Source organism: Gavia stellata, chromosome 19, assembly GCF_030936135.1.
Source record: "Gavia stellata isolate bGavSte3 chromosome 19, bGavSte3.hap2, whole genome shotgun sequence".
In the NCBI taxonomy this organism is placed as follows: Eukaryota; Metazoa; Chordata; class Aves; order Gaviiformes; family Gaviidae; genus Gavia; species Gavia stellata.
Genome location: NC_082612.1, coordinates 18,386,492 through 18,400,938, shown reverse-complemented (window position 1 = coordinate 18,400,938; position 14,447 = coordinate 18,386,492). Strand labels below are relative to the sequence as shown.

Here is a 14,447-nt window from a genome sequence, read left to right as displayed (position 1 = left end):
CCCTCCCAGGTCTGAAGCCAACTAGTTCAGCATGGCGTGGGAAGTGGTTCTTGTGACTCAAGTGTTACTTTGTAGAGGCCCCGCTGAAGTACTATGAAGGGAACTTGATCTTAACCCCTATGTGGAAGATGTATTCTGTGATGCTTAACAGCAGTTCTGATCTTCTGCTCTGCTGTGCCTCAATAGATCATTAATCTATTAAAAAAACCCTGTGTTCTCATCTCTTGTATTTGTCCACCTAATGAACAGCATAGTAGCTAATCAAGAGCATGAACCTTTTTCTTCCATGGATCTTATAGGTTGAAAACTAATTTTGTAACATCACAGGTAAAAAAACCCACAACCCCAAAATAAACACCCCAAATCAAACCCAAAAAACCCCACTGAATCCCCCCCCCCTTCTATCTGGGAACAATTAGAAGCAACAGAAAAGCAGTAATGCAGTACAGCTCCTGTCTTTAAAGAACTTGTGCAGTCAGGGCACTGCACAACCTTAAAGATTTCCTAAAGCTCCGGGGATGCAGTTAACCCCTCTGTTTCTACAGTGCTTTAGGTAGTACTTTACCATTGAGGATCCCTGATTCTAGTCTAGGACTTAGCTGAGCCCTGTATGAGCATGTAAAAAAATGTTTTACTCAAAAAAAATTACCCTGTTTGTGGGAGAACTTGCCTGACAGGGAGATGCAGCTTTTCTAGGAGAGGTGGTCTTTATCTTCTAATCCGCAAAAAAAGTCCTCATCTTCAGATTGGCACAAGGTAAATATATTCATTTTCCATTTTTTTTTCCCCCCGTTTTCCCCTTCTGGAAAGAAGGCAGCAAAAATGTGGTGTCAGTCATATCACCTGGTGCCTGCCCGGAAAACTTTCAGGTGTGACTACCTAAGAACTGCAGTAAAACAGAGGGAAGCCATGTATCCGCTGTGTGGCAACACAGGGTTTGGACAGACAAGGAGAGTAGCCGTTTGGGGTCAGGTGGTGTTGCAGTATCACTGTACAACTACTAAAAATTTGGCTGCAGAGATGCTTTAATCAACCAGCAGTTAGTAGTTTCAGAAACCTTTAGGCAGTTCTTGCACCGCCCCTTTCAGCCTTCTTGAGTTGTCTTAACTGGAAGTAGATGCTGGCTGCCATAGGAAAACACTTGTGATAAGAGAATTAAAGAAGTAGGGCATTCCGAGTGTTAAATCAGCCAGAGTGCTTAAATTTGGTGTTTCGTAGAAAAACTACCAGTTCTTGATTTAAAAGTTTTTGGGAAATAAAATCTATTGTAGAACCTTTAGTGGTAAACTGTTTGGAAACCGCTTTATTGTAGACTGGCGCTACAGAATAAACCCCAAGTACGTACAGTAAGACTGAGGAAAATGACTGCTTAAATGACCACGCGCATAAAAATTAACACTTTGTTTTCACCAATCCCGAGAATTTTCATGTTTCATAAGTGGACTGGTATTCTGTTATGAGAGATATCCACATCTGTGTAACATGACTCTTTCATGAGTAGTTCATTGCCATTTTACTGTTACAGTTCTGACATGTCTGTTATATGTATATACAGAATATCACATTGCTTACATTTCTTTGCTGCTTTCATGCTGAAGGTGTATGTCTTATTAAATCAGTTGTTAAACTGCACGTTAAAAAATTCTGGGCGGAGGTAAGTGATGGGGAAACCTGTTAAAGTTTCAGTACTTGCTTCAGAAAGCCAGCTAACTTGTGATATACTGTATGCACGCATCTCTTGCATTATCACTAGAACTGGTCTTTCCTGTGAGCTCCTAAGTAGCTCCTCTAGCTGACACGCCGGTATTTATCGAGGTGTACGGATCGGTGTTTTCACTAACTGTTGTGTTGTTGCATTGTTAACAGTTCGCATGGACTCATGTCACTTTGCTGATCACTGTAACTCAATCTCATCTTGTCATCCAAAATCTCTTTGAAGGCATGATCTGGTAAGGGGACAGTAATAAACGGATTTGTAACTATTGCATTGAAAGGTTGGTTCTTTTACATAGATCTGGTTAAGGAATAATCGTGGGAACAGTTAAAGCAGCACAAATTAAAGGAGCGTTAGTGTCTAGTCGGAAGGGGAGTCGGAGGAATTGGGAGCGACGAGGTAAAGGATACAGGAGAGGAAGGAGAAACCTCTTTAACTAGAGTGGCAGCCACAAGTATGATAGTTTTGAACAACCACTTGCAAGGAATAGGATGGCTTGCATGCTTGGGGAAGTACTGTCCATAGCATTTTGCTGACTGGATGAATATCCAGCAATTCTTTTTCAATTACATGGAAGCTTCAGGTTGCTCAGAGCTATTGAAGTGGGACCATTTAATTCGAAATCCCCAATCTGGCTGCCTTCCCTGTTCAGATAAATTCAGATTACTTAATATATTTTAAGAGTTTAAATCTTGGATATTGTTGGGCCATCTTAATGCCCCGTTGCCAGCGATATATTAAATTCTGATGATGCAGTTAAACTTGAGTACGTAAAACTGCTCCTCAAAAAGAGGGTGTGTTTTCCCACCCCCCACTTCTTTAGGGACAGGGTAAACTACAAGTTGAGAAAGAAGGAAGAAGCACATGGAAGATGATTTGTGCTCTTCTGAGGACATAATACTGCGTGTTCTCCTTGTTCTTTTCCTGATATATGTACAACTGGGGAGATTATTGCCGAAAAGACATGCTCATAGTTAGAAAGAAAACCCAAAGCCTTTGACAAAGTTTGTATAAACAAATTCTTCTCATAGTGATCATGTTCATGTGCCAAAAACTGAACCTAGTTGCCTTGCTAGCCTGCTATTTCTTATTTCCACTGGTGCTAGGCAATTCGGCAGATGGTCACAAAGTCTGACTTTTAGCTTGTTAATACATCCCTGCTTTGAAAAGGGGGGAAAAAAAAAGAGGTTAACAGGCTTAAGTAACAAATTCAGATGCTGTCTGCATGCAGAGAACACTTAGAAAGCTAATGCAGGTGGCTCCAAGCTGACAGGAATTAAAAAAAGGAAAACAACTTTTTTTTTTAAATATTGAACTTTATTGAACTATCATTGAACTTTACAAGGCATTTGCTTGCTTTGATGTTACCAATAACATTAACACGTTTATATCTGTTGATTTCTTCTTAACTGTGGTACCAGTCTTCAAGCCTGATAGGAAAAAGCCAGCCTGTTCACGTTCTAAGCTTATGCACCAAAATCGTATTTTAACTTGAACTAACGTGGATCTGTAATGGTCTTGATTGGCTGAAGACTAAAACCAGCATAGCCAAGTATGCTGCTCACAGGGGAACTAGGTGAACATGTTGTGAAACAGAATTCCTTCTAAATACTACAGAAAAATTTCCCAGAAAGAAATGCTGCTGTTTCAATATCTGTCCTGTGTTTACGTTCGGGCAGCTTTTCTTTTTCTCCATGAAACTTTTAATGTCTTTCTCTAGGTTTCTGGTTCCAATTTCGAGTGTTATCTGCAATGACATTACCGCTTACATTTTTGGATTCTTCTTTGGCAGAACTCCATTAATTAAGGTATGTACTGAGGCACTTCCTCGCTAACAAGCTTTTACAGTTTATAGCATTTTTGATACTCGTTCGAAAACACGTTCATGGAAAAAATACTTTCCGCTGTACTGCATGATGCACATCTTTGCTAAAAAACCAAATTGACAATTCTGTTTCTGAAGATTTGTAAGTGGAAGCTGGGATTAATGTGACTATAATACTGACATTACAGTATAATACAGTTCAAGCCTATTGCATCATGATTTATAATCGCTTCCTTTTTGGTTTTCATATGCAGGTTTAACTGCATGCTTAGCGTAGAGGAACTGTAAGTTGAAATAAGTGGCTAGGTCATATATACCTATTCCTCATCTGGTCTTGTTGACGTAGCACTGAGAAGGGCTCAAGTAGTAATCTTCCTGTTCTGGTAGAATATGCAAGACCCCACTGAAAGCCATGAATTATTATTTTCATGATGTTGCCATGTTAAGTTTTGGGTATTTAGTTGGTTCTGATATTAAACTGCTCGTAAATTGAAAACGTGATCGAATTTGATGAAGAAAATAAGCTTGCTGCGCTGGTCCCTCTAGGCCTGCAGTTATTTGCTGTATTCGTTTGCCAGCCTGTATGTAGGAAGCTAGTGTCTCCCGAGGAGCGTCCCCAGCAGCAGTTGTCTAACACCCTGGCTTCTGTCGCTATCTAAATGTGCGCTTGCCAGCAGAAGTCTCAAACAGAGCCACAGCACGCTCGTACGGGTTTCCAAGGCGTCCTCTTGAAGGAGCTCAGCTGCGTAATCAGGGTGAGCTGTGGCCAGAGGCAGGCAGCAGCCGACGGGAAGGGAGCTCTCTGCTCCTCCAGCTGCTTGGTGGCACCAACCAAACTGTGGCACTTCTCCTCCTCGCCTGGGACAGGTCCTAGCCATACTCCTCTGTTTACAACATTCGCAGCTGCTGACATTCAGTATTTCACACATACCTTTGAAAAACCGAGTAGGAGCTTAATTTTCACAAATAAGGTCCAGAAATAGAGTAAAAACAAGGGTTCGGTGATGCAACTGATGAGGTTAACGCTCGCTTTTTTGTGCCTAGCTGTCTCCCAAGAAGACCTGGGAAGGGTTCATTGGCGGCTTCTTTTCCACAGTTGTGTTTGGATTTATTGTAAGTAACCACAGGACTTGCCTTGTACGGGTCCAGTCTTCAACTTCGCGTTTTTACTTGAAGTAAAAATTACTGACAAATTTGGTCATCTCAAAGCTGCTGAAAGCCTAAGAGTTAGGGGGTTTTTTGGGGGCTAGAGAATTCTGCCGATTCATAACTAGCTGGAAAAGCTAGGCAAGGCTTGCACCTCTCCTGAATAGGTTATGTTGACCGTTTTTGCCATTACTGTTACTATATCTGGAATTGTTTTATCTATTAGTTGCATCTCTATTTTGAAATTGAAGTTTACTGATAGCCTTATTTATGCTTTGTAAAGTAGTACTTTTGTATTACGTACTTTATAATGACGTGTCTCCTGAGAAGCAGTTTATGCTGATGATATGCATAGAAGATAATAACAGCATACAGTAACTGTTCTGATAAGTAATTTATCACCAAGGTCAGCAGAACTTGTAACTGCCAAACTTGGTAGAAGCGATAGTTCAAGTTTTAACAGAGACGTGAACTGCAACGAAATGATGAGTGGCTAACGTTTTGGGATTTTATAATGCAGAAACGTCCAGTAGATATGAATCTGAGAGATATGAAAAGGAAAACAAGTTGGGCAATCATCACTAAGTGCATTGAATGTCAATATTTGACTGCTTTGTAGAGGCATTCTCCAACTTGAACAGGCCGACTTTGCTCCATTCTAGGTCTCTGTGTTATTAAAAAGATTTTCATTATCCTCAGCTTGTGATGACAAAGCCATTCATTACAGTATGATTCTTGACTGTGACAACAAATGCCTATTTCAGGAGTCCTTGTTTTGCTTTTCAGTTTTCCTATTTTTTGGCTCAACATCAGTACTTTGTCTGCCCCGTGGAATATAACAGTGAAACCAACAGATTTGTGACAGAGTGTGAACCTTCAGAGCTCTTTCAGATGAAGAAGTACTCTGTGCCACCATTGCTTCAGGCTGTGTTGGGATGGGTAAGGAAAAAACTAAGGCTTTGGTTAAAAGTGAAATCATACCTCCCAGCTTGAATGGTTTTCTAAGCCTTTTTAGAAAGGTATATGAATGCTGGTAAGGCTTGAAGGGTAAGAACTGAATCGATACCATGAGCCTCTCCGTTGCTCAGACAGGGGAGGTGGTCACCCAGGCAGAACTGAAATGCGTTGCTGGAGTCACCCAAGGAAACCCGCCTGTGTTCTCTCTTTCCATGCTGGAAATGGATGTCACTTGAGCATTTTGCAGACAAACCTATTTTTGAAGAGCAACCTTTAAATTCTTGTGGAAAGTGGACAAAGGCTTGTTATGGCCCAAATTAGTAGCAAGCTTAAGTGATCTTGTAGAACTTCATTCCGTTTTCAGCTAGTGTGTAACTGCTGTTAGGATTGGACTCGTGCTTTCTTCACCACATAGCATCTTGTGCGTTAGTGCCATTACTTCTGTGCTGAGTGAAAAAGGAGTACCAGTAATAGTTCCATGTAATATAGTCGCCAACCCTTTTCCGGACACCCAGCCTGCAAATTCTTTTACGTGAGCTGTTGGATCTTTACCTGTCAGGAAATAGGTCGCCAATTACCCTACTATACAAAGCAGTGCTTCCGAAGTCACAGGCTCCAGAGGCACTCCAACAGGAAGAGAATACCAAATAGAAAGAAAGCAGTCTGTCATTCTTTCCTTTAGGGCAAAGAGGAGGTGACTGGGATGAACAAGTGGGTTCTGGAGCGCTCCCCTCGCCTGTGCAGTGGCGCAGCACGGGGAGTGAGTGCACAGCACGAGGGAAGGCAGTGGGCTTTACCTGTGGTTACACGGGTGTAGCGCTGAAGGAGAAAAGTTGATAAGGTTACCAGAAGAAAGCAGAAACTGGAAACTGTAGTAACCAAACCTAAGACTAAAAGTAATTAATGGCTGCGGTAGGTATTTAGAAAAGTAAGACTACATCTAGAAGGAGCTCCGATATTTTCATACCAAATGAATGTACTGTTGCTGTGGGGTTGATTGCAAATTTAATAAGCATTTTTCTGCACAAAAACATAATGTGGTCTGAGCAGAGAGAAATCTTACTGTGTCCAGCTATATTGCTTATTTTGGTAAAGGGCAAGGAGATGGGAACTCTGTGCCAGTCTAATAGAGAGCGATCAGCTAACCCTAAAAAGAGATGGCAGTTCCACGTTCGCTTGTGGAGTATTTTTGCCAGGCTCTAACAAGCCTTTCGAGGAGAAAATTAGTTTTAGCACTCTTTATAGAAAGTCAAATTGAATCTACTTGTTTGGGCAACAGCCTGCCTTTGGTTTTCCCTCCTGATGTTCTCTCTCAGAAATATGACCAGATGTTATGTTTGGAAGACATTTTGCTTGGTGTCAAAAGATGTCAAGCCTTGTGTTCTCCCAACAAAACTGACTTAATTCCAACTCATAAACTTTTCCATTTGACCAACTGAATAGTTTAGCCTAAAAGAAAGGTGTCATAAGATAAACTGCACAGAGTAGTCAAAAAGTTAATTGGTGCTGGCCAGCTGTGATGCAAATCAGAAACACAAGGCACAGGATTTTTCAGCTACAGATCGTGTGTATCAGGACTTGCCAGGTGAGGTGTGCTAGGCTCTCAGAGATGAGGCCAGCATAGCATTCCCTCAGAGGCTGGAGCTTGTACCATTGACTTCAAAGTGCTCAAAGCTAAGTTCCAAAAAAAAGAACCCAGCCCCAAAAACCAGAAACCTCAAACAAACCAAAAAACCCCAATCAAAAAACCCCAACAAACCCAAACCCCCCCAACCAACCAAAAAAACCCCCTTTTTCTAGTCTATATTAGGAAGGAAAACAGGTACCTGTTGCCAGTGAAGTCTCTCTTACCTGTAAGAACTTGAACGGATCAAAACAAATTTCAAGTCTGTGAACAGGCTGAGGGGAACAATAGCTGTTTAAATGCAAACCAAAAGGTGCTAATGGGGGTAAACCTTCCATCTCCCATTGCCGCCGTATGTACAGAGAGGGGACAGTGTGGCGGACTAGTGCAGAATTCGTATCTACCCTGTGAGAGCACTTGAAAGAAGCGACAGTGAATTACGTGAAGGTGACAAGTTTGTGGAGAGCATTGGGCTGCTTACTAGAGCAATAGTAGGAAATTGTGGAGAGCTCCTTTGTAGAGAGTCCCGTCATCCATTATGGAATTAGTAGTTATATTCCTTATTATCAGCTAAGGGATTGGCTGAAAACCACATCATTTGTTAAAGTCAACTGCTGTACCAGCCCCGAATGCTTCACCTGTTCACATGACCCGACCTCTCAGCAGCTTTCTACTTTTCCTTTCTTTACAGTATTACTTTGTGTCAGGAAAACTGGAGCTTTGTGGAATTTGCTCTGCAACAGCCCCATTTTAAAATACTTAAGCTTAAAATGCCTACAATCAAACATATTGAACTACAGCGCTAATTATTTTTCTTGTAGGAAGTGGTGAATATGTACCCATTTCAGATGCACAGCATTGCACTGTCAACATTTGCCTCATTAATAGGGCCATTTGGAGGATTCTTCGCCAGTGGATTTAAAAGAGCTTTCAAAATCAAGGTGCGTAATGACTCCTGTACACCGGTTTTGGTTTGGTTTTCTCTCTGAATTAGATGAATTGGTGGGATAGGTTTGGGTTTGTTTTTTTTTAAATGGTTCATTGTAGTACCTAGTGTTTCCATTAAGGTGCGATGATGTTTGAGCTGTTTTTAGCATCAACAGCGGTACTTAGTTTTATCAGGTATATCTATGTGTTATTCTTAAAACTTTGCATAACCAATATGTGACTTTAGTGTTGGAAATCTAAGAATAATTTGGTTTTATATTTTGGTTGATAATTATCTTCCAAGTTGTGTTGCAGAAGTGATTTAGACAAGCAAGATCTTATACTTGACAGGAAAGGCAATTTGCAGATGCCCAAGAAGCACCGGCAGTGGTTTACCCTTCCGATTGTGGCTGGCTGTGTTTTACCAATACTATTTGTGTTGTACGCAGATGCTGACGTGTCAGCTTCACCAAAGCATGAGATCTTTGGCTGCCTTTGCCAATAGAGTGCCGCCTTGTAACACGAGTGTGCGTTGGCAAACGACGCGACGTGCTAACCTCTGTTTATCGCAAGGTGTGCGCTGTCGCTTGTGGCAGTGTTGTCCCTGGCTGGTATTAAGTGGCAGAAGGAGTATGGGAAGAGGGCAGCCCCAAATTTTCTCCCGACCTTCTTTATGTCTTGGTAGGACTGCTGTAATTCTTATCCTGTTGCTTGTTGTTGTTCTTGTTGTTGCTCCCTACGTCCACCAGTTTTGGCCTGTGCTTTGCACAGGAGCATATAAACCTCCCTGTTTGTGCTGAACTCCCATATGCGTGCTTGTACTTATCCCTCTTTCTTATGCCGGTCCGAGCAGCTTGTCTGGCACTTTGCTAGCTACAGCCTCGTGTGCTGTCCTACCAGTGCAGCAAAAGACCCTTTGTGTGAAGAAGGGCTTTGGGGGGGAAAAAATGCTTCTGAAAAGCAGCTTTTAAAGTAGAACATTAAAAAGCAGATTTGTTTAATACTTCTGGGCCCCAAGGTGGTGACCAAAGGACTGTCAGGAAGGACATATAGGACAAAAAGGATATATGAGGGTTGTTTGACTGATAAAGCTGTTCTACAGACAAGATCGGGTAACACAAAGGTAGTGTATCGAGCTTTGTTTGCATCAGAATTTTTTTTTTTTAAGTGGTGATAATTTTTTCACTACAGGGTTTTTTGATTCTGTTAAATACATTTATATTGTACGCACACGTTCTGTTTTTCAACTATGGTTACCGAGAACCCAGGGAAAAAAAGGGCAGGTGAATGGGCAGTATGCCTTGCAAAGCTGCATTGGACAGTGGAAAGAGTCCTCAGGTTACTGCTTCTCTCGTAGCAAATATATATTCCCTGGGAACAAGTGCTTCAGCAGCAGCCACCAGTAAAGGATAAAGCAATAAAAGTATTAAAGAGGAGAATTAGATTCTGCAGAGGCAAGAAATGAGCCATCAGCTTAGGAGGCTTGCTACAAAATGAAGTATGTATAGGCACGCAAGCGTACTCGGTACTGGCGAACCTGCATCTGACCCACCGCTGTCCTCCTGTGTGATGCTGTGGACAAGTCGCTTCATCTCTTCTTTTTCTTCTCAACCCCTTGATTCACCTTTGCAGTTAAAAACTCCTTTAGCAAAGGAGGCTCTTGCTAACTTTTGGCTCAGTGCAGTGAAACCGTAGCTTAACTGCAGCCTTACTGTGCTGCTGTTAAGCGATACGTCAGTAGTGTGTTTCTTCGGAATCACTGACCGTGATTTTTTTTTTTATTCCCCCCCCCCCCTCCCTGTCCTTCACACCCAAAAGGATTTCGCAGACACAATCCCTGGGCATGGTGGGATAATGGATCGCTTTGATTGTCAGTACCTGATGGCCACTTTTGTTCACGTCTATATCACCAGTTTCATAAGGTATGGGCTTTTTACAATATTAACTACTTAAGCTTGCGCAGGAGCTGTACTGTAGTTACTTCACAGGAGTTGTGCTCTGCACGGTTAGCATAGCAGAGACTGCAGGTTTCTAAATCTGATTTACGCAATGATTTCAAATACAGAACTATTAAGAAAACATATGCCACTGCCTAGGATTTGTGTCAGGTTCAAGCTATGCCTTAATGTTTCTGTGACTGCTGTTAAAGGTAACCTGTGTACCCTAAATACCAGCAAGTTTTGTGTAGCAGCCTCTCAGAAGTTGTATTAGAATTTACTGATTACGGGGAGGTACGAGGATGGGCTTTTGGGCAGGAGGGTTGCTGCAGCATCTGTGCTCCCTGCGTGGTTCCTGAAGAGCCTGTAGATTGCGGGGCTGCAGTTCTTCCTGGAAGTTTCAGTATTTCTCAGTCGCTTGACTTGGGATTTTCTGTTCAAGATGAAAACGCTACGGTTAAAGAGAGGAGACAACTTCTTAAAAATACCGCCCATCTTCCCTGAGCCACACCAGCTTTCAAGAAGAAATCATGGGAATGACAATTCTCTTACAGTCAGTCACTTTAGTTCCTGGGGCAGGGGGGATCAAGGTAAGGGGCTGTAGGTGTCCAAACTGATACGTGCCCTTGGTTTTGTAAATGCGTATGGCTAAATAATTATTAGACACCTAATCAGCAACAGATTCTTTGCCTCGTATTCGGTCCATCTTAGAAGTAGACTGTACATAAGTGACTAGCTAAAAATGAGGCTGTTATTTAGAAAAGCTTGGTTTAATTTGAGGTTTTCTTTACCGACTTGGAAAAACTTTCCATTTAGTTCAATAGGACACAGCTTATCTGGTGACAGATGCTAAACTAAAAAAGATCTGTTAATGAAAAATGTTGATGACAGCGATTAAGGATGAATCGGTGAATCTTATTTATCATAAGCCTTCTTAATATCCCCATTTGACAGCAAATGCAAGAAATGCTTTTTAGTTTCCGTTCAGACTGAGCTAAGGAGAATGCTTTGCCAGTAATGCTCGCCCATGCATCCTGAGGAGACAGACTGGGAGAAATCCATAACTTGGTGTCCCCCAAAAAGGGAAGGCATTGTTTGTGCAGCAAGAGGAAAATGAAAAGCCGTCGAAAAGTTTCTTTAGAGCTGCTGCTCACAATTTTTTTTTTCTTTTTTTATTGACAGGGGTCCAAATCCCAGCAAATTACTGAAACAGCTGTTGATCCTTCAGCCTGAGCAGCAACTAAGCGTGTACAAAACCCTGAAATCTCACCTCGTCGAAAAAGGGATCCTGCAGCCATCTCTGCGAGGGTAGTTTGTCAAAACGGGGGACTAGAAGAAACCTCCATTGACAAGAAGCCTGTGGAAAAGCATTGCGCACGTGCACATAGATAATAGCTGAAGGAAGAGTAGTTTGTGGTCTGGAAGGGGTGAATGTTTCCTGAAACGAATGTGAATGCTATGGCTTCCTGTTAGGACACAGAAGATCTCATACTCCTAAAATAATTAAAAAGCTTGCAAAGTAATGGTACATGTGCTGTGTATTTTAGTTCCTGAAGCGGATGGCAGCAGTCTTCCTTCAGCACCCGGCCTGACAGGCTTTGTATTTAAAAAAAAAAAAAAATAAAATTCACCGTTAGTTTTTAATGAGTTATTTAATACTGTATATCTTAGCAATACTTTTTTGGTCTCCAGTGGTTACTGAAGCGTAAACAGATGAGGCAGGCAGTCTCTTTTATGTAGCTGAAATTACAGTTGGCCAGAAAATACTTGTTAGCCCGGTCAAAGAGGTACTTACAGCCTGCTCTATCAGGCTACCTGTATTTACTAACCGCTGTGAAGGTGAAACTTAGCTCTGTTTTTAATTAAACAGCTTTCTTATGAAACTATTTCATGCTCTCAAGAGAAAAGTACCTTTACAGAAGTACAGCTGGGCTGTTTGGGCTGTGGAGCTGCTATTTTTTTGGTTAATGTAACAGATTATGAACAAGTGTCTACATCCAGGAGTAGAGATCACCTGAGAAAATGGGATTCTCCAACCCAGTAAACAGATTGGGGAGAATCAGGAGTTTAAGCCCTTGGTTTCCACGGCCTGGGCAGTGTCTGAAGACAGTAACTCAAGCCTTATTCCTTGTGCCTCTTAACTACCGCATAGAATGGAGGTATTTCCTTCTTTTTAAAGCACTTTGAGGTCCTGAGTAAAAAGTGAAGTTTAAGTGCTGTTTTATTCACGTGTTACTCAGTGAAGGCAGAAACTTTTATCTCATGAGTGGGCACAGTGCAAGACAGGATGCACGGTTCTTCTGCTGTGTGTTATTATTTCTTAAGAAGATCCTCAAGCAAACTTGGGTAACCACATAGGCGTTTGACTGGAGAATTTTTATAGAAAGCAGCTATTCTGTAGACTTAACGGGGCATACGAGGAACGCCGATGCTCTGTAATTCTCAATCCTAGCTGGTTTCTAACTTATTTCATCATGTGACATGCCTTGATGCGAATTAAGATAAAAACCTTTTTTTGAAATGAAAAAAATTACTCCTGTACAAACAGAAAGCACAAATGCCAATTTTGTTTTGGCGTACTGTAACTTGATACAATTTAATTTTTCCAACTAATTGTAAATAAGTTTCTCCTGCAGTGAACGTACCGATGCCACATATATATGTGTGTGTGTATATATATTAAAAGGTGTATGTATATATATATGAAAGGTGACAATTTTAAATGGTTGGTGCTACTTGAGGGTAAAACCATGGAGAAAATCACTAGGGTGGGGTGATAAGCTGGATCTGTAAAATTCAGACCACGCAGCTGAGCCCACCGTGCACTCCGTTTTGCACTGAGGCTGGCGTAGCGCGTGTACAGCTTGTGTGTGGAAAAGCGCCCCGGTCCGTAGCTGCGAAACAAAATCCAGGTCTAAAGTAATTCCTGTTGGTGTCAGGTATTTGACAGAATTACGTCTGACCTGGAGATTGCAGCGCTGTATTGAAGGAACACGCCGAGGGGTGACAAATGTCGCCAGCCGCTTGTCCATCAGCGGCCGCGCAACTTGATTTATTAATTGGAGGGGACTGAATTTCAGCCCTTCCACGGGAAGGGCAGCACAGCTTGAGGTTAAAAGGTAGCACAGCCAGGGAACGTGGCATGCGGAAAGGTGCTTTAAAAAGAAGGGAAGGGAAAATGCGAGGGTGACCAAAGTAGCATACCTGGAAAACGAACTCTTAGGTGAGGCTTTGGTTATGTACGGGACTTTGGTAGGTGCTTATGAAAAAACACAGCCATATGGGAGCTGGTGTACCTTCATCCCGGGTATTGAAAGAAAAAAATTAAAAACTTAAAAATTATATATAGAATATATGTATAGAAAGGTAATTGTTACTTTGGAAACTTGAACTTTTTAGTGTAATTTTATAGCATGTATAATAAGGAAGTAAAAATATATTTTAGCATTTAATACAACAGAGCATTTGAAATGATTTGCTATCGATTTGCACAATAGAAAGTTCAACACCGTGATTCCGCTGTTCAACGTTAAAATGAAGAAGGGATCACTTGTGAACTCTCTCGTTGATTTTCTGGATGGAGTAATAGCTTCCTGCTGGCTTAGGCTTGGTGTAAATAAAGCTCAGCAGGACCTGCCACTGGGCAGTGACACCTACGCTTGCTTACGATGAAGTGCATTTACCCCACTTGTTACTGCTGTTAGTTCAAGCATTGCACCATGATCAACAGGAAAATCTAACTTTTTACACCAGTGATTCTTTTCTTTTCACTTGCACTTTTGTTCTAAGTTGCTATAATTACCCCTTGAGCAAAAAAAATGTATATTATGTAAATACTGTAAATGGTATGAGCATATAATGTCTGGTTTAGTTTGACTGTTTCAGTCTTTCACTGAAGCAGGTGTTGTAAAAAAAATAAAAATAAAACCGGGACAGAAATCCTCCTGTCTTGTATTTCCTACAGCATGCACAGTGGGTGGAGATTTCTTAGCAAGAATTTATATTCCTTTATATTACTCCTTAAAGTTGTCGTCTTAATAGCAAAGCCTGTGATTAATTTCCTACCTTTTGCCCCTCAAGACTTCAGGCTGTCCTTGACTCCTGCTGCAAGCACCTTGTACGATGTGCCTCGTCGCCGAAGACATGCAAACTTGTCATCTCTTCCCCGTGGTGCCCACGCCAACACCGTGTGCTTTCCCCCCGCCCCGAGCGGACGGTGCACAGCGTGCAGCGCAGCAGGGCTACCACAGCTGACGGAGTGCAAAAGCGACGCTTTCGTTGCCCTCTGCAATTACTTTCCTCCGTGTCGGAAATGCT

At 41.8% G+C, this 14,447-nt stretch overlaps 1 protein-coding gene across 1 annotated transcript in view; it reads left to right on the top strand.

Moving 5' to 3' along the window:
- CDS1 (CDP-diacylglycerol synthase 1) overlaps positions 1-11,442 on the top strand; it is a 32,323-nt gene extending 20,881 nt beyond the window's left edge. Inside the window, exons 7-13 of the mRNA XM_059826911.1 lie at positions 1,867-1,949; positions 3,435-3,522; positions 4,584-4,652; positions 5,472-5,624; positions 8,088-8,207; positions 10,012-10,115; positions 11,313-11,442. Coding sequence (XP_059682894.1) covers positions 1,867-1,949; positions 3,435-3,522; positions 4,584-4,652; positions 5,472-5,624; positions 8,088-8,207; positions 10,012-10,115; positions 11,313-11,442 — 747 coding nt within the window. The remainder of the gene's footprint in view (positions 1-1,866; positions 1,950-3,434; positions 3,523-4,583; positions 4,653-5,471; positions 5,625-8,087; positions 8,208-10,011; positions 10,116-11,312) is intronic.
- Positions 11,443-14,447: the final 3,005 nt, after the last annotated feature.